Source organism: Marmota monax, unplaced genomic scaffold, assembly GCF_021218885.2.
Source record: "Marmota monax isolate L192 unplaced genomic scaffold, Marmota_monax_Labrador192_F-V1.1 WCK01_AAM20220418_F8-fsc00203, whole genome shotgun sequence".
NCBI lineage: Eukaryota > Metazoa > Chordata > Mammalia > Rodentia > Sciuridae > Marmota > Marmota monax.
In genome coordinates, this window is record NW_026694787.1 from 2,807,468 (window position 1) to 2,829,477 (window position 22,010).

Genomic DNA, 22,010 nt, shown 5'->3' on the forward strand with positions numbered 1-22,010 from the left:
AGCTAATGTGTGAGAGGAGAGAGCTATAGTGAACGATTCCATAGGAGTAAAAGCTAGGTGACAAGCTATAATGGATACAATATATCTATAACTTTATATGAAAAAAGAGAGTCTGGGATTATGTAAGTAAGTTACAGCAATTCTTCACTTAAATAGTGGGATTTCAAATTAATTTACTGTTTCAAGTGTCATTTAACCCAATTTTGATGGCAGTCTTTCTAAACATTTATACAATTTGTCTTTTTAAATTTTTTTTTATAGTTGTAGATGGACAGCATGCCTTCATTTTATTTATTGTTGTATGTGGTGCTGAGGATGGAACCCAGTGCCTCACCCATGCTAGGCAAGTGCTCTGCCTCTGAGCTACAGCCCCAGCCCCAATTTGTCTTTTTAAACAGAGTAAATATTATCTATTTTATAACATACACTCTAAGTGGATATCTATGATGTGCATAATTTTCTCACTGGGGGCCTAAGACAGAAACACCTGCTTTTTTCTACACCTACTGTTCGTGATGCTGTTTCTTCTGCACATTGCATTGTTACCTGGGACTGTTTCTTGCCCTGACAACCTCAGCGCCAACTGCTAGAATTAGGCATAATAGACAAACAGGCTCCAAGCAAGGGTAGAGGTGTCATCCTATTAGTAAAGATGATGAATCTGGCTGCATGGACTCTCTTTTTCTTGTTCTGAGATATCCTGGCTCATCTCTCAGTTCTTAAGTGGGTTCAAGGCAGCTAAGCTGGCCGGAATAACAACAGCTCTGGGTATTATACCACAATATCTATTTGTTGTTTTAAAAATATGACATAGTAGCTTCATTTTTTTCATTGCAGACAAAGTGTACACTGTACAAATATTCTCTTCCCCAAAGAAGTTTAAAGTACTGTTATACAGGAGACACAGACTGCCCTTAGATTACTGGATCAAATAAGATATGTTATATGAAAGAGATGTGTCATAGCAGCATTATCAGGAGGGGTTGGCAGGGGACAAAAGAAGAGAGCCAATTTACTACTGCAATGCTGGAACCCTCTCAAGCCTCAAATCAGCAATATCAGAACAAGGAATACTCGATGAAGACTTGGCTAAAGTTCAATGTCCCAATTGTGCCTCTGATTCTCATAAAACAACTGATTTCAGGTTTATCCATATATCCATATCTAAAGTTTTACTACTCAAGTGGATTATCAAAAGGACAGAAATGAGGAGCTGGGGGAGCAGCTTAGTGGTAGAGCATGTGCCTAGCATATGCCATGCCCTGGGTTCATTCCAGCACCAAACCAAACCCAAACCACCTTCTAAAAAACAAAAAACAGAAAAAGACATAATAATATTACTGACTATCACACTTTTGGATTTAAAATTTAAAAAAAAATTTTTTTTAGTCATAGATGGACACAATACCTTTATTTTTTATTTTTATGTGGTGCTGAAGATTGAAAGCAATGCCTCACATGTGCTAGTAGGCAAGCACTCTACCACTAAGCTATAACTCCAGCCCCTAGATTTAATTTTGATTCTGACCTAGCTTTCACATGACTATGGTAATCTGTAATTGATTTTCTCTTTTTTCTTTTGGTACCTGGATTGAACCCAGGGGTGCTTTACCACTGAGCTACAGCCTCAGCCATTTTTTTTTTTTTTTTTTTGTGGTGCTGGGGATTGAACCCAAGGCTTTGTGCATGAGACACAAGCACTCTACTAACTGAGCTATATATGCCCAGCCCCCACTTATTGTTTTTTTAAATATATTTTTTAGTATTGATGAACCTTTATTTTATTCATTTATTTATATGTGGTGCTGAGAATTGAACCCAGTGCCTCACACATGTGAGGCAAGCACTCTTCCACTGAGCCACAACCCCAGCCCCAGTTTTTTTTTTAATATTTATTTTTTTGTAGTTATACACAATAACTTTTATTTATTTTTATGTGGTGCTGAGGATCGAACCCAGGGCCTTGCACATGCGAGGTGAGCGCTCTACCGCTGAGCCATAACCCCAGCCCCCCCCAACATTTTTTTTGAGACAGGGTCTTGCTAAGTTGCTTGGGGCCTTCCTAAATTGCTAAGGCTGGCTTTGAACTACGATACTCCTGCTTCAGTCTCCAGAGTTGCTAGGATTACAGGTGATTACAGGTTCTAGGATTACATGGTGGTGACCATGACCAACAACTGATTCTCTTCTAAATTATCACCACTTCATTGACCAAAAAAACTCTATTCATTCCAACCATGTTAATGTATTCTCACACTTTAGACAATATTTTCAGGGCTCATCAAAGCTACTACATCTGAGAATAGTCAACACTGGTACCTGTGCTCTAGGGTTAATGCACAGTAAATCTCTACACCCCAGGGAGCACAAAACAGCCACAAAGAGGCAGAATGCATGAAAGTTTATTGGCAAAGTTAGGTGGAGGGGAAACAACAAGTCAGAGTGAAGCTATATGATACTAAGCATAATAACTGCAGCCACTAACATTAATGAGCCCGTAAGGTGACAGACACTGTTCTGGGTAATTTTTATAAGTTACCTCATTTAATTATCACATGAACTCTATGAGGGAATTGCTATTTTTTTTTTTAACCCTGCAGTGCTGGGAAATCGAACCCAGGGCCTTGTGCATGTTGACACTATGTTTTTCCACTGAACGATATCCTTGGCCTGGGAAGTGCCTCTGCTTAGCGCTATTTTACAGATAAGGAAACTGACGGGCATATAAAGTTACAGGGTTAAAAGTTGACATCAGGGCTGGAGTCATGGCTCAGTGGTAGAGTGCTTGCCTACCACATGTGAGGTCCTGGGTTTGATCCTCAGTGCCACATAAAGATAAATCAATAAAATAAAGGTATTATATCCACCTACAACTACAAATAAATAAATAAATAAGTTGACATCAATCACGATATCTTACTTCCAGTCTAACTTTTAGTCATTAATGTTAGGACTCAGTACTACATGAGATACAAAAAGAAAAAGGATAAGAAAATTTGCCACAACATTTGAACCTTTTTAGGGTAGCATATGAAGACCTGTTCTTACTTCTGACTTTTTACCATGAATGAAAGGCAGGTGGTACAAAGATGAAAACTACAAGCTTTGGAGTCAGAACCCATTTAGGTCTAAATTTGGGCTCCCTCATCCATGTGACTGACTATCCAGCATCAGGAAAGTTCCTTGACTGTTGAGAGCCACAGCCGAAGGGGCCCCAGCAAACTTCCAGCTGCCAGCAAACTTCCAGCTGCCAGCTGATGATTGGCTCACAGCGGCCCCAGCAACATCTAGCTGATTGGCTCCTCTGCGGTGATGCTCATTGGGCTGTTTCCCTGCCCTTTCAGACCACCTAGCTGCTCATTGGGGGACTTTTTTGGCTCCGCCCACGTGACCCAGCCAATCGGCCTCAAGAGCAGGAGGATTGTGGGAGGTGGAGAGAAGCTTGTGTGGGAGAGAGAGGCTTGTGGAAAGCCGGTGGTGGCAGTTGGGCTCTGAGGGTTTTTCCTGAGGAGCTGTTTTGTTTGGCGTGTGTGGTTCTAAAAATAAAGTTAGTTTCTTTTGACAAGTGGCTCCTGATTGTGCCCAGCCAGACTGCGGCATTTGGTGGCTCACACGGGGAGCGACTGAGGGTAAGTGAAACTGCTCGCCCCCGAGGGCAGGGCGAGAGGATGGGTAGCCATTTTAAGATTCCTCTTTTATTTTGCTTCACTTTTGTTTTAAGTTGCCTGTCCCTGGAGATGAGTGAGATGGAAGAAAAACCGCTCACATCTGAGGAAAAACTATTTATGTCTGAGGAACAGATAGGGAGAAAGAACGGATGCACATGTCAGGAGGATAGAAAGGCTATAATGACTTTTTGTTGTTCCCTTTTTATTTCATTCTGTCTCGGTTTTGTTTGGCGTCATCTTGTTGGGTTGTATTATAGTAGAAATACGGGATCAGAAATTAGCAAAAAACAAACTGAAAGAGTGTTAAGTAAATTGTTAGAGGAAGGAGGCATCCCAGTAAAATCAAGAACAGTCAGGGCATACGTTGATACAATACAAAAATGTAGCCCATGGCTTTTTAAGGAGGAGTTGTTAAATATATCACAATGGAACCATCATGGTGAAGATTTAAAAAGAATAGAAAAGAAAAGCCCAGGGACTCTGCCAGTTGGAACATTGCCATTGTGGACGTTCGTATCTTGTTTGCTTAGTCCAAAGCCTTCAGTTCAGACAATGGTAGAGGAAGAAGAAGACATAATGATTCAAGTAAAAGAGAAGGTCTCTCAAGTTAGTCAGACAGAGGAAAAGATTCAAGTAAAAGAGAAGGCCTCTCAAGCTAGTCAGACAGAGAAAGAAAGTGTAAAACAGAAAAAGCCATCAGGGGGAAAGTTACAACAGGAGACTGCTACTAACACCTTTCTATCACCAGAGGGTGTAAGTGTCCAACCAACAGCACCACCTCTACAGGAGACTGCTACTAACACCTTTCTATCACCAGAGGACGTAAGTGTCCAACCAACAGCACCACCTCTACAGGAGACTGCTACTAACACCTTTCTATCACTAGAGGACGTAAGTGTCCAACTAACAAGGCCACCTCCATATGCTGGGAGGTCCCCAACCCCCGCAGTTGATAGTTGGGATCCTGAGACAAGATCTCAAATATTAACATGCCCTGTATTTGAGGCAGGAGGGCAGTGATTTTACCAAGTTTTAAATTTCAAAACAGTGAAGCAGCTAAAAGAGGCTGTAACAACCTATGGTCCTCAAGCACCCTTCACTGTAAGCATGGTCGAATCCATTAACAACTTGAACATGACGCCAGCAGATTGGGCTAATATGTGTAAAGCTGTGCTAAATGGAGGACAATACCTGTTATGGAAGGTTGCCAATGAGGAATTTTGCAAGGAGACGGCTAGGCGAAATGCAACAGCTGGTTATCCTCAGAGAAATCTAGATATGTTGTTAGGAAAGGGACCTTATGAGGATCAGCAGCAAAAAATTGCATATGATCCTGGTGTATATGCACAAATTGCTGTAGATGCAATTAAGGCATGGAAGACTTTACAAGGACATGGAGGTTTACAAGGTCAATTATCTAAGGTAATACAAGGAGCTAATGAACCTTATGCTGAATTTGTAGATAGGCTTATTCAAACAGCTACCAGAGTTTTTGGGAATACAGAACAAGCAATGCCATTACTAAAACACCTGGCTTATGAGCAAGCAAATCGTTGGTGCAGAGATATCATTAGACCATGGAAACATGAAGATTTAAACACATATTAAATTATGTAGAGACATTAATGAACAAGAGCAAGTCGTGGCAGCTGCAGTAAAACAGGCTTTAGATGCCAGAGACATTAATGAACAAGGGCAAATTGTGGCAGCTGCAGTAAAACAGGCTTTAGATGCCAGGCCAAGAACATGCTACAATTGTGAACAAACAGGACATTTTAAAAGGAATTGCCCCATTGGAGGAGGGTTTAACAAAACTAGGTATCAAAGGAGTAGAATACCAGGTATTTGCCCACGATGCCGTAGAGGGAGACATTGGGCTAATGAATGCCGTTCTCAAACCACCATAGAGGGTACTCCATTATCAAAAAACGAACAAGGGCCAGGTGTTTATCCACGATATCGTGGAGAAAGGCATCGGGCTCCATTGCCAAAAAATGGACAGGGGGGCCCAATGCTCCGGGGCCCAAAACCACAAATATACGGAGCACTGGAGGAACCCAGCAACCCCATCAGGGTAGTGCCCAGGACACATTGTCCATCAGATCCCTCATCAGACAAACCAGAGGGAGCGCAGGGTTGGACATCTGCGCCTCCGCCAGAGCAGTACTAACTCCAGAAATGGGAGTTCAAATCATTCCCACAGGGGTGAAAGGACCTCTTCCCAAAGGAACAGTAGGCTTATTATTGGGACGCAGCTCTTCTACTCTAAAAGGACTTATGATAAGTCCTGGGGTAATTGATCCCGATTATGAAGGTGAAATAAAAATTATAGCCAGTTCTCCAAAGGGTATATCAGTAATTTCACCAGGAGATAGAATAGCACAGTTACTAATAATACCCAGCCTACATGATAAATTTTCCAGTCGTACTGTAGAAAGAGGTTCCAAGGGATTAGGCTCCACAGGTGTAGATTGGGCTATGCTTTCTTTAAATTTAGATTCTCGCCCCATGCTAAAACTAAATATTCAAGGACATGAATTTAATGGGATACTGGATACAGGTGCAGACCTTAGCATCATCTCTCGTCAAGAATGGCCAAAACATTGGCCATTACAACAAGCCACTCAAACGCTTCGAGGCCTAGGAGTGGCGACTAATCCTCATAGAAGTGCAATGGTATTAGATTGGAAGGATCCTGAAGGATGTGAAGGAACTATACAACCATATGTATTGGATCATCTTCCCGTAAATTTATGGGGACGAGATGTCCTAGATCAATTAGGTTTGACATTAACAAATAACATCTATCAAAATGCACCCACTATTATGACTAGACAAGGTTTTAGGAAAGGAAAAAGATTAGAAAAACAAGAACAAGGTATAGCAGCACCAATACAAATAGATCAAGGAACAGACAGACATGGGTTGGATTTTCAGAAAGGGCCACTGAGACAATAAAAATTACTTGGAAATCAGAAAGACCAGTATGGGTTCCTCAGTGGCCCCTGACTAAAGAAAAGATACAAGCAGCCCATGACCTGGTCAAACAACAATTAGCGGAAGGACATATACAACCTTCTGTATCTCCCCATAATACTCCCATTTTTGTCATCAAAAAGAAATCTGGTAAATGGAGATTATTGCAAGATTTAAGAGCCATTAATAATGAGATGGTTATTATGGGACCTGCTCAATCAGGGATTCCTCAGTTGTCTGCTTTGCCAAAAACCTGGTATGTTTTAGTTATAGATATTAAAGATTGTTTTTTTTCAATTCCAATTCATCCTGAGGATAGTCCACGTTTTGCATTTACTATCCCTGCACTGAATCATGAAGGTCCTGATCAGAGATATGAATGGAAAGTACTCCCTCAAGGGATGGCTAACAGCCCAACTATGTGTCAAATTTATGTTAACAAAGTAATCCAGCCACTTAGAAATCAAAATCCTGAACTACAAATATTTCACTATATGGATGATGTATTATTAGCACACAAAGATAAAAACACATTGCTAGAATGTTATGCCACACTTACAAACTTATTAAAAAATTATAACCTAGAGATAGCAATAGATAAAGTACAATTAAATTTTCCAATTAATTATTTCGGAGTTCTATTATCCTCAACCATGGTCCGTCCACCAAAAATTCAAATACGAGTAGATCAACTCAAATCACTTAATGACTTTCAAAAGTTATTAGGAGACATAAATTGGATAAGGCCTTATTTAGGTATACCAACAGGAGAGTTGGGACCTTTATTTGATATCCTAAAAGGTCCATCAGATCTAAATTCACCCCGAATGTTAACGCCTGAAGCAAGAAAGGCATTAAAAATCATTGAAACATATATGGAAAATATGCATTTGGATAGAATTGATATAAGTTTGCCTTTATTATTTATCGTACTACCAACAAAAAATATTCCTACAGGAGTATTTTGGCAAGAAGGTCCATTATTGTGGATACATTTATCTTATTCTCCTAACACTATTCTTACTAGGTATCCTGAGGCTGTAGGACAATTAATACTCAAAGGAATAAAAGCAGCAAAGGGAGTGTTTGGAATTTCTCCCAATAAAATTATTACTCCATATACTATGAATCAAATTGATGAGTTAGCTAATGAGTTAAATACTTGGGCAATAATCATGTGCAATTCTAATGTTTCATTTGATAACCACTTACCATCTAATCCTTTATTGTCTTTTTGGTCATTGCATCCTGTAATTTTTCCAAAAATGACAAGAAAAACACCTATCATGAATGCTCCAAATATATTCACTGATGGGTCAAATAATGGTACAGCAGCAGTAGTTACCCCTGATCAAACTTTTACATTTTTAGTACCCAAACAATCAGCTCAAAAGGTAGAGCTTAATGCAGTTTTACAAGCTTTTGTGATGTTTAAAGATTCTGTATTTAATTTATTTTCTGATAGTCAGTATGTAGTTAATGCTATAGTATCTCTTGAAGATGCTGGTAGGATTTCCCCTTCTTCTACTGTTTTCTCTTTGCTTTCCACTATACAAAGTCTAATCTGGGACAGAAAAGATCCATTCTTTATAGGACATATCAGGGCACACACAGGATTGCCTGGAGCCCTTAGTTTGGGCAATGATTTAGCAGATAAAACTACACATGACACACATATTTTCTCTACACTAGAAGAAGCTATAAATTTTCATAAAAAGTTCCATGTCAATGCTAATACTTTACAAAAGCGTTTTAAAATAACTAAGGAACAAGCTAGACAAATAGTAAAACGATGTCAAAATTGTGTGACCTTTTTACCACAAGTTAATCTTGGAGTCAATCCTAGAGGATTGATACCTAACCATATTTGGCAGATGGACGTCACACACTTGCCAGAATTTGGAAAATTAAAATATTTGCATGTTACAGTTGATACTTCTTCTGGATTTTTGATGGGCTCCCTTCATGCCGGAGAAAAAACTAAAGATGTTATAGCTCATTGCTTACAAAATTTTGCCACTGTGGGTGTTCCAAAACAGTTAAAAACAGATAATGCCCCTGGTTATACTTCTACCTCTTTTAAACAATTTTGCTCAACATTTGGCATTACTCATATAACAGGAATCCCATACAATCCACAGGGACAAGGCATAGTTGAAAGAGCTCATCAAACTATTAAAATGTACTTATTAAAGCAAAAAGAAGGAATTGGGAAGGGGTATATATTCCCCAAAGATAAACTTAAAATAACTCTTTTTACTCTAAACTTTTTAAATTTGGATTCATCAGGACTTAGTGCTGCGGAAAGGCATATGTGTCCAAAAAATGTGCATAAGCCCAAGGTACTTTGGAAGGATATTCTAACAGGACAATGGAAAGGTCCTGACCCAGTAATTGTCTGGAGTCGGGGGTCTGTTTGTGTGTTTCCACAGGGAGAACAGCAGCCGATTTGGATTCCAGAGAGATTAACCAAGGTCCTGACCCAGTGATTGTCTGGAGTCGGGGGTCTGTTTATGTGTTTCCACAGGGAGAACAGCAGCCAATTTGGATTCCAGAAAGATTAACTAAAGGGATTTCTACAGACCAAAAAGAAGATGATTTGGCTCAAATCCATAACAACTGATATCCAAAACTCCAGTTTGGCTATTCTTACATCTGCAACAGAACCAGGATGCTTTTTTCAATATCTATTTTATTATTCCCCTTTGCCATATCATGAAGTTCTATTTTGTTTTTTGAGCTCATACAGACCTAGGTTAGTGTTTTGCTGATCAGTTCTATTTTTTGACTATAGAGTTTTTAAACATTGCAATGGAGATTTCACCTGTAAAAAGTTATAAGGCCTTTACTATAATGTTATGTATTGTATGTATTATATTATGTGTGCACACTTGTGTTTTGTGTTATATGTTTGAATGTACGTATGTCCATATATCATATATGATGAGCGCTCATGATAAAATGGATCCAAATATTTTTTTCACGTGATTTATATGGTTTAATTTAAATTGGGTAAACAACTGTAAACAAAAAAGAAGGTTAACAGATCTGTTTGTTTACTTTCACCTTTCCTTTTCATTATATTTAATAATTCTCTTAAAGACAATGTAAATTGTTAAGAAAATTGTTTTCTTTTAGTGCCTTCTGTAATGTTACATAATTTTTTCTTTAGCCATTATTGCCAGAATTCCTATCTTCATCCCAGTGCCGGTGAAGACAATGTAAATTGTTAAGAAAATTGTTTTCTTTTAGTGCCTTCTGGAATGTTACATAATTTTTTCTTTAGCCATTATTGCCAGAATTCCTATCTTCATCCCAGTGCTGGTGAAGTCAAAGATAAAACCAATCTACAGCTTCTACAATAGCCATCACTGAACTGCTTGCAGAACTTGCCTGGACACATTGTGAGCTCTCCTGTATGCATTGTGAACTATCTGTTGGTGCAGTGACTTGTGGTAGTGTTGGGGTATTTTTGCTGATGATGTCATTGGTGGTACAATTTTTCCAAAAGGAGCCGTCAATTGGCTTGGTGTATCTTCCTCCCTTCTGCTTGTCATGATCGTCCAGATAAAATTTGGGGGCCAACAGAGGTGAGGCAAAGAACCTCACCCCCCGCTGGTACAAAGACCTCTCCACAGGTGTGGCTGTATACTGGACCGGTAGTCAGTGACGGGTAAGATCCAATTGCAATGGTACCAACCTAAGGACCATATGTACTATTGGACAACCTAAGGCAGGCACGGTCCCTAAGCCACATGCTTGTTGTTTAAACAGAGAGGGGGAGATGTTGAGAGCCACAGCCGAAGGGGCCCCAGCAAACTTCCAGCTGCTGGCTGATGATTGGCTCACAGCGGCCCCAGCAACATCTAGCTGATTGGCTCCTCTGCGGTGATGCTCATTGGGCTGTTTCCCTGCCCTTTCAGACCACCGAGCTGCTCATTGGGGGACTTTTTTGGCTCCGCCCACGTGACCCAGCCAATCGGCCTCAAGAGCAGGAGGATTGTGGGAGGTGGAGAGAAGCTTGTGTGGGAGAGAGAGGCTTGTGGAAAGCCGGTGGTGGCAGTTGGGCTCTGAGGGTTTTTCCTGAGGAGCTGTTTTGTTTGGCGTGTGTGGTTCTAAAAATAAAGTTAGTTTCTTTTGACAAGTGGCTCCTGATTGTGCCCAGCCAGACTGCGGCACTTGACTTCCAAGCTTCAGTTTCTATAAAATGGGGGTAATCCCTACTCCAAAGGGCAGTTGTGAGAATGGACTGAGACAATGTACAAGTGCAAAGCAAAGTATGGGGTTCAATGTCAATAAAGGGAAGCGACAAATATTATCATTCATATCACAAAGAATACAATGGAAAATTATCAGGTATTTAATGATGTATGAGTTTTTTCTTTTAAATGATATTTAATATAGATGTTTAACTTAAAAAAAAAAGACAAATAATGACAAATTATGTCTTCCTTGTCTAAAAATCTTTCGAGAGAGAAAGGCCAAGCAGGAGAAATAATGCTAACATTTATCCAGAATTTCTTTGCATTCTTGAATCTATAATTTGAAAAAAGAAGATAAAACTAAATCAAAACACTCACCATGGATCAAATGCTGGTTGTCTTTTTGAGTGATTGGTTCCAGAACTGCTTTCAGATGGTAGGGAAGAAACTCTGGTTGACACGTTATTTTCATGGAAAGAATTGTCTGGTCGTGGAGAAGGCACTGAATAAAGAAAAACTCAGTTACTGATGTACAGATGTACTCTTGGTCAAAGCAGTTGTCATGTCATTTTATTGCATTTTCTTGAACATAAAACTAACTAACTAAAGAAATAGATGAGGAAAAATCCTCATCTCCCTTTTGCAAAACTTTCATGTCTTCTGAGGTTGGAGGCTTTCCAGGGAACATTCTCCCTACTTCACTGCTTGCAGCAAGGGTCAGTTAACATAGGGCAACATGTACTTCACAACAGAAACCTAATCTTTCAACTGATATAGGATATTTAAAAGCCCCCACCCCACTGATCTAAGTTCAGGCTTTCTTATCATAGACCCAACCTACTTCTTAGTCAGAAATAATTTTAACATTTGTGCTGAAAAATATAAACTCCAGTTTAAGCCCAAACATTTGGAAGGCAGTGTCACTCATATTTTTTAAGCGAAATTACAAAGAAATTTTGTTAGTGCACAAAAATAGTATCTTTCTCTATATTCTCATTTCAAGAATGAACAGAAAAATAAACTACAATATAGGTAAGTAGATACTTTTCTACTTTTAGGGAGGGGACAGTTACTAATTTTTTTCCATGAATTTCTAAGCTTGGTCATAAATCAAAATATACTGTAAATTTCTTTGTAAAAGTAATATACAGAATGTATATCAAGGTAAGTGATACATTTTACTTGACTCTTTTAATATATATTTTTTTATGTTGGACACAATATCTTTATTTTATTTATTCATTTTGATGTGGTGCTGAGGATTGAACCCAGGGCCTCACACATGCTAGGCGAACACTCTAATGCTGAGCCACAACCCCAGCCCTTCACTTGACTCTGGACCAGTAGGAATGAAAACAAGAAGTATTCTTATGTATGATACAAGTATTTTTTTTTTAAGAGAGAGAGAGAGAGAGAGAGAATTTTTAATATTTATTTTTTAGTTTTCGGTGGACACAACATCTTTGTATGTGGTGCTGAGGATCGAACCCAGTGCCCTGCGCATGCCAGGCGAGCGCGCTACCGCTTGAGCCACATCCCCAGCACCAAGTATTCTTGTGTATGTTTTTATTTTGGAAATAAAAACAACACTGATGGTAGAATGCTTGTTTCGCATGTACAAGGCCATGAGTTCAATTCCCAGCAACAAATAAAAGAAGGCTGTGGTGACTCTTGAAGGATTTGCAAGGCAGAGCCTCCTACCTGTGGGCTTATTGTCCTTTCTCCATCAGGGTGCTAGTTCCCAAGGGTTTTAGTTACCACTCCAAAGGGTTTGTCTTTCTCTATCAATGTCCCCTAAGTTCATATAATCCCAGAGGCACATTTCAGTCAACCGTTAAACATCATATTTTTAAGGCTGTGCAAGTAGAAAATACACTTGAAATTTTCCTTTAATTCAAACAATAAATATTTATGAAACTGTGCCCTGTCAGTGTGCTAATCAAAAGAAGAACAGATGAAGAGAAATCAGATTTTTTTTTTTTCCCCAGTACTAGGGGTTGAATCCAGGCCTTCCATAATCTGGGTGAGTGCTCTTTAAATGAGCTACACCCCCAGTCCAAGAACTCAGCATCTCTGAGAGGCTTACAACCTTCTGAGAGAAATGCAGACAGAGAATGAGCACAATGTGGTCTGCATTGTATAAGAGGCATGGTACTGTGAGTAGGACAGAGGAGGAAATACTTCATCTAGGGTGGGTAGGGAAGATCTCACACGAAGAGGACTGTAAAGAAAAAGACAGGAACAAGCTCTTCAAATGAGGGAAGATTAATGTGTTTCAAGCCATTAAAGGGCATGGCCTGTGCGAATCCCACAGGCTGGGTACCAGTCAGACTTGGCAGCGAGACCACAGACAGTCTGGAATGCCATCTTAGACAATTCAGATTTTGTCCTGATGCCAATGGGAAGCCATCAAGGGCCTTTCAACAGGTGAGAATTAGGGTTTTGGGGGTGGGGTAATGGATTACATTTACTGGCAATCTCTCCTGAGAATGTGAGCTCCATTAGGGTGGAGATCTTTAGCTATCTTGCCCATTGACATATTTGTTCTAAGCTAGACTAGTACCAGGTACACAGGTGACATTCATAAGTATTTTATGACTAAATGGAATGAATGAGTGGTATGGTCAGAATGCAACTTCAGAAGGATTATTTCAGGGACTATTTTGATGAGTACCTTGGAGATGGGGAGGTTAGGAAGCTCAAGCCCAAGGCAGAAGGTAGGAGGGCCTGAACGAAGACAAAGGCAGAGAACTGCTAGAGGTGACAGTGTAGGCAAGAACATTGCAGGTCTGAAGTCAGTCAGGGTGTGGAAAATGTAGTGCAGGGCTTGGGCTAGAGATGCACGCATCAGAGAAAAGAGGAGGACTCTGCTTAATGCTGGGGGTGGCTTACCTCTATAAAAGCTGCCAACTCTTCTGGGGACAGGATCATTGTACAGATGTCTGTTTTCTTTGGGGGCTGTGCCATCGTCAGAATGTGGGTCATGATACGCTCCACCCTAAGGCAGGAAACAAGTTTATAGAAGTTAAACCACAGACTGATGACCGTGTCACCTATGAGGTCAGACCAGAGCCCAATCAATCTATAATTTTGTCCAGGATCTTTGTAAAAGAAAACCCAAGACAATGCCATGAGGAAAATGGCTTCCTTTAGAAGGCAGTCTAACTTATTTGTGGGAGGTTGGGTATGAATAAAGTTTACCAGCTAGGCTGTAATGACGCCGAGTGAACAATCTGTACAGACCATCCTATAGTAAAACATAGCAACTCGGAAGAATTCAGACCTCAGACTTTTGACGAGTGTGGAATGAAGAGGTGCCTTCTCTGGAGGACTCTTTGACAGAAGGTCTCGCCACAGTCATCTCTGGAGGGAGCTGTTCTCCAGGCTGAAAGTCAAATTCAAAAAGATTTATACGAGCATCCTATTCCTACAGATGAAAATCAACATGGTCTTTATTTAGTAAACTGGGGACTAAATCCAGGGGTGCCCTACCCCTAAGCTACATCCTTAGCCCTTTATATTTTGAGAAAGGGTCTTGCTAAATTGCCTAGGTTGGCCTCGAACTTGTAATCCTCCTGCCTCAGCCTCCCAAGTAGATGGGATTACAAGTGTGCGACACTACACCTAGCCTAGTATAACTAGTACCTTAACCGGCTAAAATTAAAAAAATGTTGGCTAAAACATAAATTGTCCCAGGAAAGAGTGAATCATCTGATGAATATAAAATAAGCTGAACAAATTTCAACAGATGGAAAGTGAAATTCTCATTAAAGTTAAGGCAAGCAAGGAATAAATTAATCTGAAAATAGTCCAATTAATTATTAAAAAAAAAAAAACCCTCTTTCTAATATCTAGATGTCATGGTTCTGAGCAGCACTCTGGTTGTCTATTAGTCAATCCAAAAGTCCTCTAGCTGATTTTAGGCTGAGTTCTCTAAAAAGAACTGTCCAGAACCAAAATTATTTTTCAGAAAGAACTCATATAGCCAATTCAAATGAAAATAAATGCTTCTTGAATGAATCAAGGAATAAGTCCTCTTATTAATTTTTGTCTTGAAAGTCCCATAGTCTATGTGCTTTAAATTTTCTTCTTGTCTCCAGGATAACAGCACTTAGGTTCTCTGTATTTCTCAGCCATAATGATGACAGTGCCCCTTTCTGGAGAAGCTATTACTACCTAGCTCTCTCAAAAAAATGAGTCACAGCCTCAACACAGCACTTGATCTACAATGGTACCCAAGGGGGACAATTTTCACATTTTCTACACTTTAGAAAAAACTATTAAGGAATGCATTACCAGCTCATTAGGAGGAGTTAGTTGAATCATATAGGTGTATATTAAGGCACAGAAAGAGTATTAGCTCAAGCCTAGGTGAGATATAAAAAATGTTTTATTTAAAATCTAAAATATGGGGGCTGGGGTTGTGGCTCAGTGGTCAAGTGCTTGCCTAGCATGCATGAGGCACTGGGCTCGATCCTCAGCACCACATAAATGTAAAATAAAGATATTGTGTTCACCTAAAACTAAAAAATAAATATTAATAAAATAAAATCTAAAATATGATTCTGTTTTTCTGCCCCTCACTCTCTGGGGTATTTGGAGGACTCTGGGCAAGAATTTCCACAGTGCTGCCTTTCTTCTTTCTGCTTTGTGACACAATCTTATTTGACTCTTACCACCTATGCTGCTGACAAGGGCCTCTAGAAAAATATTTTAGAAAACAATTTTTTTGTGTCTAACCTAAAGTGGTCACATACTTTGCATGATTCCTATGATTCATTCACAGCTTTCATTACCTTTCAAGCCTTCTGCCACCTTTGCTCCTTTAAATGTGTACTTTGCTGCAGCTTGGTTCTGTACCTCCTGAACTGGACTTCAGTAACAGTTGGATCTGTACTTAGCCCACACTAATTGCTTATAATTAGCTTAGGACAAACACGTTCACAAAAATCTTTTTTTTTTTCCTGAATTCACCAAGAGCCAATCATTTGTCCTTTTCCCAAGCGAAACCATCTTTTTTTTTTTTCCTTACTTCTCTGATACTATGCTTACTGCCAGCACACTTTACCTGGTTTTGACCTCCATCTCATGTCTATGGGCAGGTGGGTCCTAGAGATCTTTCCATGTTCTTGAAGTTCTCTTCTCTCTCTACAGCAACTCCTCAGGGCTCCTCTGACCATTCCTGTGACTCCATTTATGGCCTCTGCAAACTGGTACCTCATGCCCTCCCCTCATCTGGCCTTTCCAGCTTCTTAGAGCATACCTGGGGACCTGAAGACTGTCTCAGAATCCCAGGATCCACCTTGCTCTAGTTGGGTAAACTTGGGCGACTCACCTACCTTCTCTGAGTCTCTGTGAGATGAAGGTAGTGACTTAATGGGCTGCAAAAATCCCCTCTCCCACTGGGAAAAGGAAAGGAACGCCTAGGAAAGAAACCTTCAAGCTTCCATTTCCCTATACTCAACCCTGCAACTTGAAAGACCAGTTGTTTCTACTTCTGAGCAGTTATTAACATCCATACTGTTTTCCCACTGGCATTCACTCAGTCCTGAACACACTCTCTTCATGTGTGCATGACTGCAAAAGCCACTCCAATTCTTGCATTTTCCCCTCCAGGAACATGAAGCCAGTTGCAATCCCTGCAGCACACTATGCTATGTCAGGTCTCTGTCACCCTCTGTCCCCTTGGAATGTTTTTCTTCTTCTTCGCTTCTTTCAAGCCCCTTTCCTGCTGTTGCCCTCACTTTCATCCCCAAATGAAATCCTAACCCTCTTGGAGGACTCTGCTCAGATGCTGCCTCCTTGGGGAGCCTCCCACTGCCCTGCCTGGACTGCCACACTGCTTCCTCTCCCTTTGGAACACATGTGTGTCTCTGGTACAGCAGCTGGAACTCGACCCCACAGCATCAGAGTGACTAATCTGTTGGCAAGTGTGATCCCTGCTAGCCCACAAACTCTAAGAGGACAGCGACCCTGTCATTCTCCTCTTTCTAACTAGGGCCTCTCATGGTGCCTGAGCACATATTCACTCTTCAACCACTCAGCACCTGTCTATATCCTCACCAGAGCAAACCTGCCCCCAAAAGCCATTTCTGACTGCTGCTGCTCACAACGATCTTTCCTTGTTCTCAATCCTACTCCTAGCCAGTGCCATGTGAACGTAGGCCTTAATTATACCTTAATTATTTCATTGTCAGCATGTATAATTTAATCTTTCCTGAGAAAAGCTAGTTTCTCAAGGGCAAGAACTCTATTTGGGACTCTCTGGAGTACCTGGGAACAACCAGCACCAAGACGATGTTCACTATCTGAGTAACAGCTCCCACCATCACAAAGAAGCAGCAGGAATGGCTAAAGTTTGTTAGACACTTGCCCTGTGCCAGGCACTGGGCACAGTGCTTTATACATGAAATCATGAAAATATGATTTAAGAATGTGTTCTATTATAGGAATGTTACTTCTTTAAGCAGGTTAGTCTCAGTTCTAGAGTCTGATGATGAATAAGATGGAAAAGCATTATGCTAAAATTATTGCCTGAAGATTTAGACACAACCCATAAAGTCCGAAAATTAACATTTATCCTGGCCTGAAGTTAAATTTATCTGTAGTTCTGGATAAATTAAAGACTTTTAAATTCAGTAAAGATATTGAAGAAGGTCTTAGAAAAAAGGTTTGATTTAAGCAAATGTGGTTTAGACCGATTACAGAAAATACCCATGAATTCACACTGAATTGAGAAAACTAAAAGCTAACCCATATAGCTGATGAGTTCTGTAATAAATCAAAATAGGATTCTTTCAACAAAATATGCCAGAAGGGAACATTTAAGAAAAGAAACAGATTACTAAAAACAAACTTTTACATTCTTTTGAGTACTCAACAGTTGATATAATTTTTTTTTAACACAACAGTCCAGTATTGCTTCTTTGTATTCACTCTACCAAAGAAAGCATGGCCTCCTACAGTAGGTAAAATCTCAGACTGACCCCGAAAGCATCCCTTGTACCCCCTTTTCCCATGATGAGCCACCAGACTGGGTCAAGGTGCTGAGCTGTACCTGAGGTGATAAGAGTTGTAGGCTGTTGGCTCGGGCCGCCATCCCTTGCCCTATGCTCAAGCTTCCGTCCAAGCCTTTGGCTCTCACTTTGTCCCGGGTCACATACATGGAATGCCTATGAGGACGCTGTTGAGAAGAGAAGGGGCTGGTATAGCCTAGCCCATAAGAGAAGGACTCATGAGGTGCAGACAGCGAATGGGAATGGCTGCTGTCCATGTGTTCGGGCAGCTTCAACTCCTCCATTGTTTTGGAATGCCTAGTTGTGGTTCTGCGTGAGTCCAGAGTGCCCTCATTTCGATTATTTCTCCCTGAAGGGCTGAGTAAAGTTCTCGTGTCACTGTGCCTGGTGGGAGTTGGGCTGGTGGGAGAGTTCAAGTCCAAGCAGCTGGATGGGAAGTACCTACTGGTATTGGTATCTGTGATTTGAGCCCTGGTTTCAGAAAGGTTGCTCACAGATTTGGAGTCACTCAATGCCCCATGGCTTTTGGCCTTGGTCCTGTAGGAGGGACTCCTGGAGGACTGGGGAATGGTGTCAATGTAGCTGTGCCGACTCTGCTTTTCACTAGGCTGCAGTGTCCCGGCTTTGCTCTGAGAGCTTTCCATGAATGAGTGCCGGTTCTGTTGAGATCTGCTGCTGGACTTGAGGTACTTTGTGCCTGGGCCTTCTGAAGGCTTCGGATCAATATTAAAGTCAAACTCTGTTTTGGACTTGGCTTCTTTTGGACTGAGAAGATGTGGTATGTTATTGTTGGTGAGATCTTTGCTGGCAGACCCAGGCTGGGTGCTTGCTTGGTAGGTTTTGGTGTGCATTGGACTAAGAGTAGCTCCAGCAAGGTTTCCATTCAGGAAGCTTTCATTGGCAGGAAGGCCTTCGTCAGCCCGGGGTAGACCCACGCTTAAGTTCTGAATGTCCTTGCTGTTGGATCTATGGTGAGACTGTAAAGCAGCACCTTTGCTGGCTTGGTTTCTATGTTAAAAACAAAAGAGGTACATTGGTTTCCTTCAATAGCTGGCACACACAAAGTATCACATTAAAAAAAGAAAAAAAGAAAGAAAAGAACACATATTTAAAATACCTCAGTGATTAAAAACATTAACTCTCTCAAACATGTGCTTACCAATAACAAGGAACCTATCGATAAGAAGTAAGTCCCTCAGACTAATTCACTCTGCAACAAAGCACTAGTCCTGATGAAGTTATTATGGCATCTGTAACTGCTCAACTAACTTGCTGCCAACACAGTTTCTAACTGATAATCTGGTAAAACATGCTTTCACTCTGTTGGCTGCTATGAGTGTTCATTATAGAATATCTGCTAAGGAGAAGAAAGCTGAGATGTAGACAGACTCCCTATCACTCTTTTATCTGCTTGAATGTCAGAAGGCAACACTTAAGACTTGAAGGTTACTGTGTTCTCTGAACTTGATTTTTGTTTGTAAACATGTAGCTTGCATCAGAAATACATACTCATAGCACACAGACACCAATATCTCTTTAGTCTTTAACTTGCAGAGTTGAAGAATGAGAATTCCAGCAATGTACTCATTAAAAGAAAATGACACTCTAAAAAGAAATGTAAACTGCTCAGTGAGGTTTGTTAGTGTTTATGTTTTGGAGAAGAGGCAATTACTTAGGGCTCTTTGGCTATCTCCTTGTACACAAGACAGGAGTGAGTGAGTCACTAACTGTTCAGATACCTTTGTGTTGGCTAAATAAGAAGCCTATACTGGATCCTAGGAATCTGGAAATGTTAACTGCTTATCAAAGGATACAATTTAGTCTCTTCATTTTACATGTTGTTACTCCAAACTGACTCAAAGCTTCATTTCCTACTTGGCTTAAAATACAAACTATCAATCCAAAGGAAAACCTTGACCTCTATCTAAAACCTGAAAGTAACACCATAACAAGTTTAATTTTATTTATTAAGTAACTGTTTTAAAGGACCTGATAGGGGCTTGGGATAGGTTAGAATGTTTCAAAATGAAAGAATTACACAATTTTCTTTTTACTATGTATTCAGAAAATGTTGTAAATATCACTATTGCTAAAGATAATTTGATTGGGGAAAGTTTTGTTCCCATTACATGCTCACCAGAAGATTCTGGCGAATTTTTTTTTTTTTTTTTTTTTAAATTAATGTAGAATGCTAACCTGTGAAACTGTGCCTTCTAATTTTCCCTGTAAGAATCTGCATGTTCAGGCATTAAATGTAAGGGCCCTTTTCCTATCATATTTTTTAAAATTTATTTTAATTCTTTTAGTTGTAGGTGGACACAATGCCTTTCTTTTTATTATTTTATGTGGTACTGAGGATCAAACCCAGGGCCTCATGGCCTTGCACACACTAGGCGAGCGCTCTACCACTGAACCACAACCTCAGCCCTTTCTGTCATATTTTTCAGATGGTATTCCCCAGCAGAAATCTGAGAGCATTAAAAAGGAAAATCTTATATTAAACAAGCCTATAATCGTGTGAAAAGTTAATCTCCTAAATGCACTCACTAATCTCTCCCAGTAAGGTCACAAGAATTGCAGCATTAAATAAGGACACTTAAATTTGAGTTGACCAAATGGCAAATCTCAGACCTAGAAAGAAATCAGGAAGAGAGGAGAGTTAAGTTTTACTTTCTGTTGAATAATGTCATTAAAATCTAGACACAGATCAATAAAGGAGAGTCCCTGTATCCTAAAGGCATCAGGCTTTAAAACCATTAGAGTTGTCAACTTAATCTTGCTAACTAAAATATCTCAGTGACTTTTCAAAAACCCAAAAATGATAAGACAGTCTTATACATGAATAGATCTAAGTGTGTTGGTTATTTATTATTTATCCAGTTACCAATCTGTTCTTCACTCCTCTGGCTGGTCCTGGGCCCAGACTGTTTCCCTAGGCTTGTAAACTGGCGACCTTCCAATAGGGCTTAGCAGGGGAAAGTATCACAAGACCAGAGGAGAAAGAAGCCAGGGGAGGTCTTCCTTGCTCCTTCCTGGCAGTGATGCCCTGACTCAGATCCTAGTTGTGTCCCTCCCTCAAGGTGACAGCTTCTGCAGGGTAGCTCCTCCTGCCAAGCTCCGGCTGTCACTAGGCCTTGGAACCCTATTTCCTCTCTCTCTCCTTCAGGCCTAGAGAGAGTAATGGCAGAAAGATAAAACATGCAGATATTGGGAAATATCTCAAGCCTAAAAAAGGACCAGAAGGGGACAGAGAACAATAAAGACAGCTGCTAGAGCTTCTGTCAGCTTCTGGAACTGCTAGAATCACTATTATTGATGTTGAGCACAATTCAACATGGGATGTTATACATATTCACAGCAACATAAGATATAATTTCTAACTGAAAAGAAAGGCTATAAAGTTAAGGCAGAAACATTTGTCAAAGTTTTAGGTTTTTCCATGAATGTACAAAGAGTCTAAATTGCTATTCTGATTAATTGGAAGCAATTAATTGTACATAGTATAATTCCTATATAGAAAGGGCATCATATTATCTTCAAATTGGAGCTCTGCCAAAGCATAACAATAAAATACAGCTTTGAAAATTCCATAGATCTCTTTGACATACAACTGTAAAGAATCTGTTTTAAACTGCCAACCACATAAGGAGATTTTATATATAAACTGCTCTTAAATGATTGGCAGAATGGATGGATGGATGGATGGATGGTTGGTTAGTATATTATGTAAAATATGTTTTAAAAGGAAACACAAAGGCACAAAGCTACATTATTAGGGGAACATTGGCAATGCAGAACCAGTGAGAGAGGAGCAAGGACATGCTGAAGCACCATCATGCAATCGGAAGTTTTTCCTCTGATAATGAATTTAAGGAGAGCCCCAAGGAGACAGGCAGGGGACTGGGAAATGCCCGAGTCCATTGCTGCCTATAGAGAAAAGAACTTGGAAGACAGGGTATGTGAGAGTGTATGTGCTTCCAGGGATAGGGCAGCAGAACATGTAAGTAGCAACCAATGGATATAGTGATTGTGAGTGGAAAATACCCTGAGAAGTCCAAAGGAGCCACGGTCTGTGATGAGATCCAAGCTAGAATTAGTGTTCCTGACAAGAACACTACTTATTCCGTGGAGTAAGTATGGTCTACAGA

The 22,010-nt window shown here is 40.2% G+C and overlaps 1 protein-coding gene across 2 annotated transcripts in view; it reads right to left on the reverse strand.

Moving 5' to 3' along the window:
• Cdkl5 (cyclin dependent kinase like 5) overlaps nt 1-22,010 on the reverse strand; it is a 177,943-nt gene that overhangs the window by 11,587 nt on the left and 144,346 nt on the right. For both annotated transcript variants that reach the window (XM_046425835.2, XM_058573080.1), the window contains exons 12-15: nt 17,904-18,870; nt 14,130-14,231; nt 13,739-13,844; nt 11,225-11,348 (exon numbers count right to left, since the gene is read on the reverse strand). In XM_046425835.2, coding sequence (XP_046281791.1) covers nt 11,225-11,348; nt 13,739-13,844; nt 14,130-14,231; nt 17,904-18,870 — 1,299 coding nt within the window. The remainder of the gene's footprint in view (nt 1-11,224; nt 11,349-13,738; nt 13,845-14,129; nt 14,232-17,903; nt 18,871-22,010) is intronic.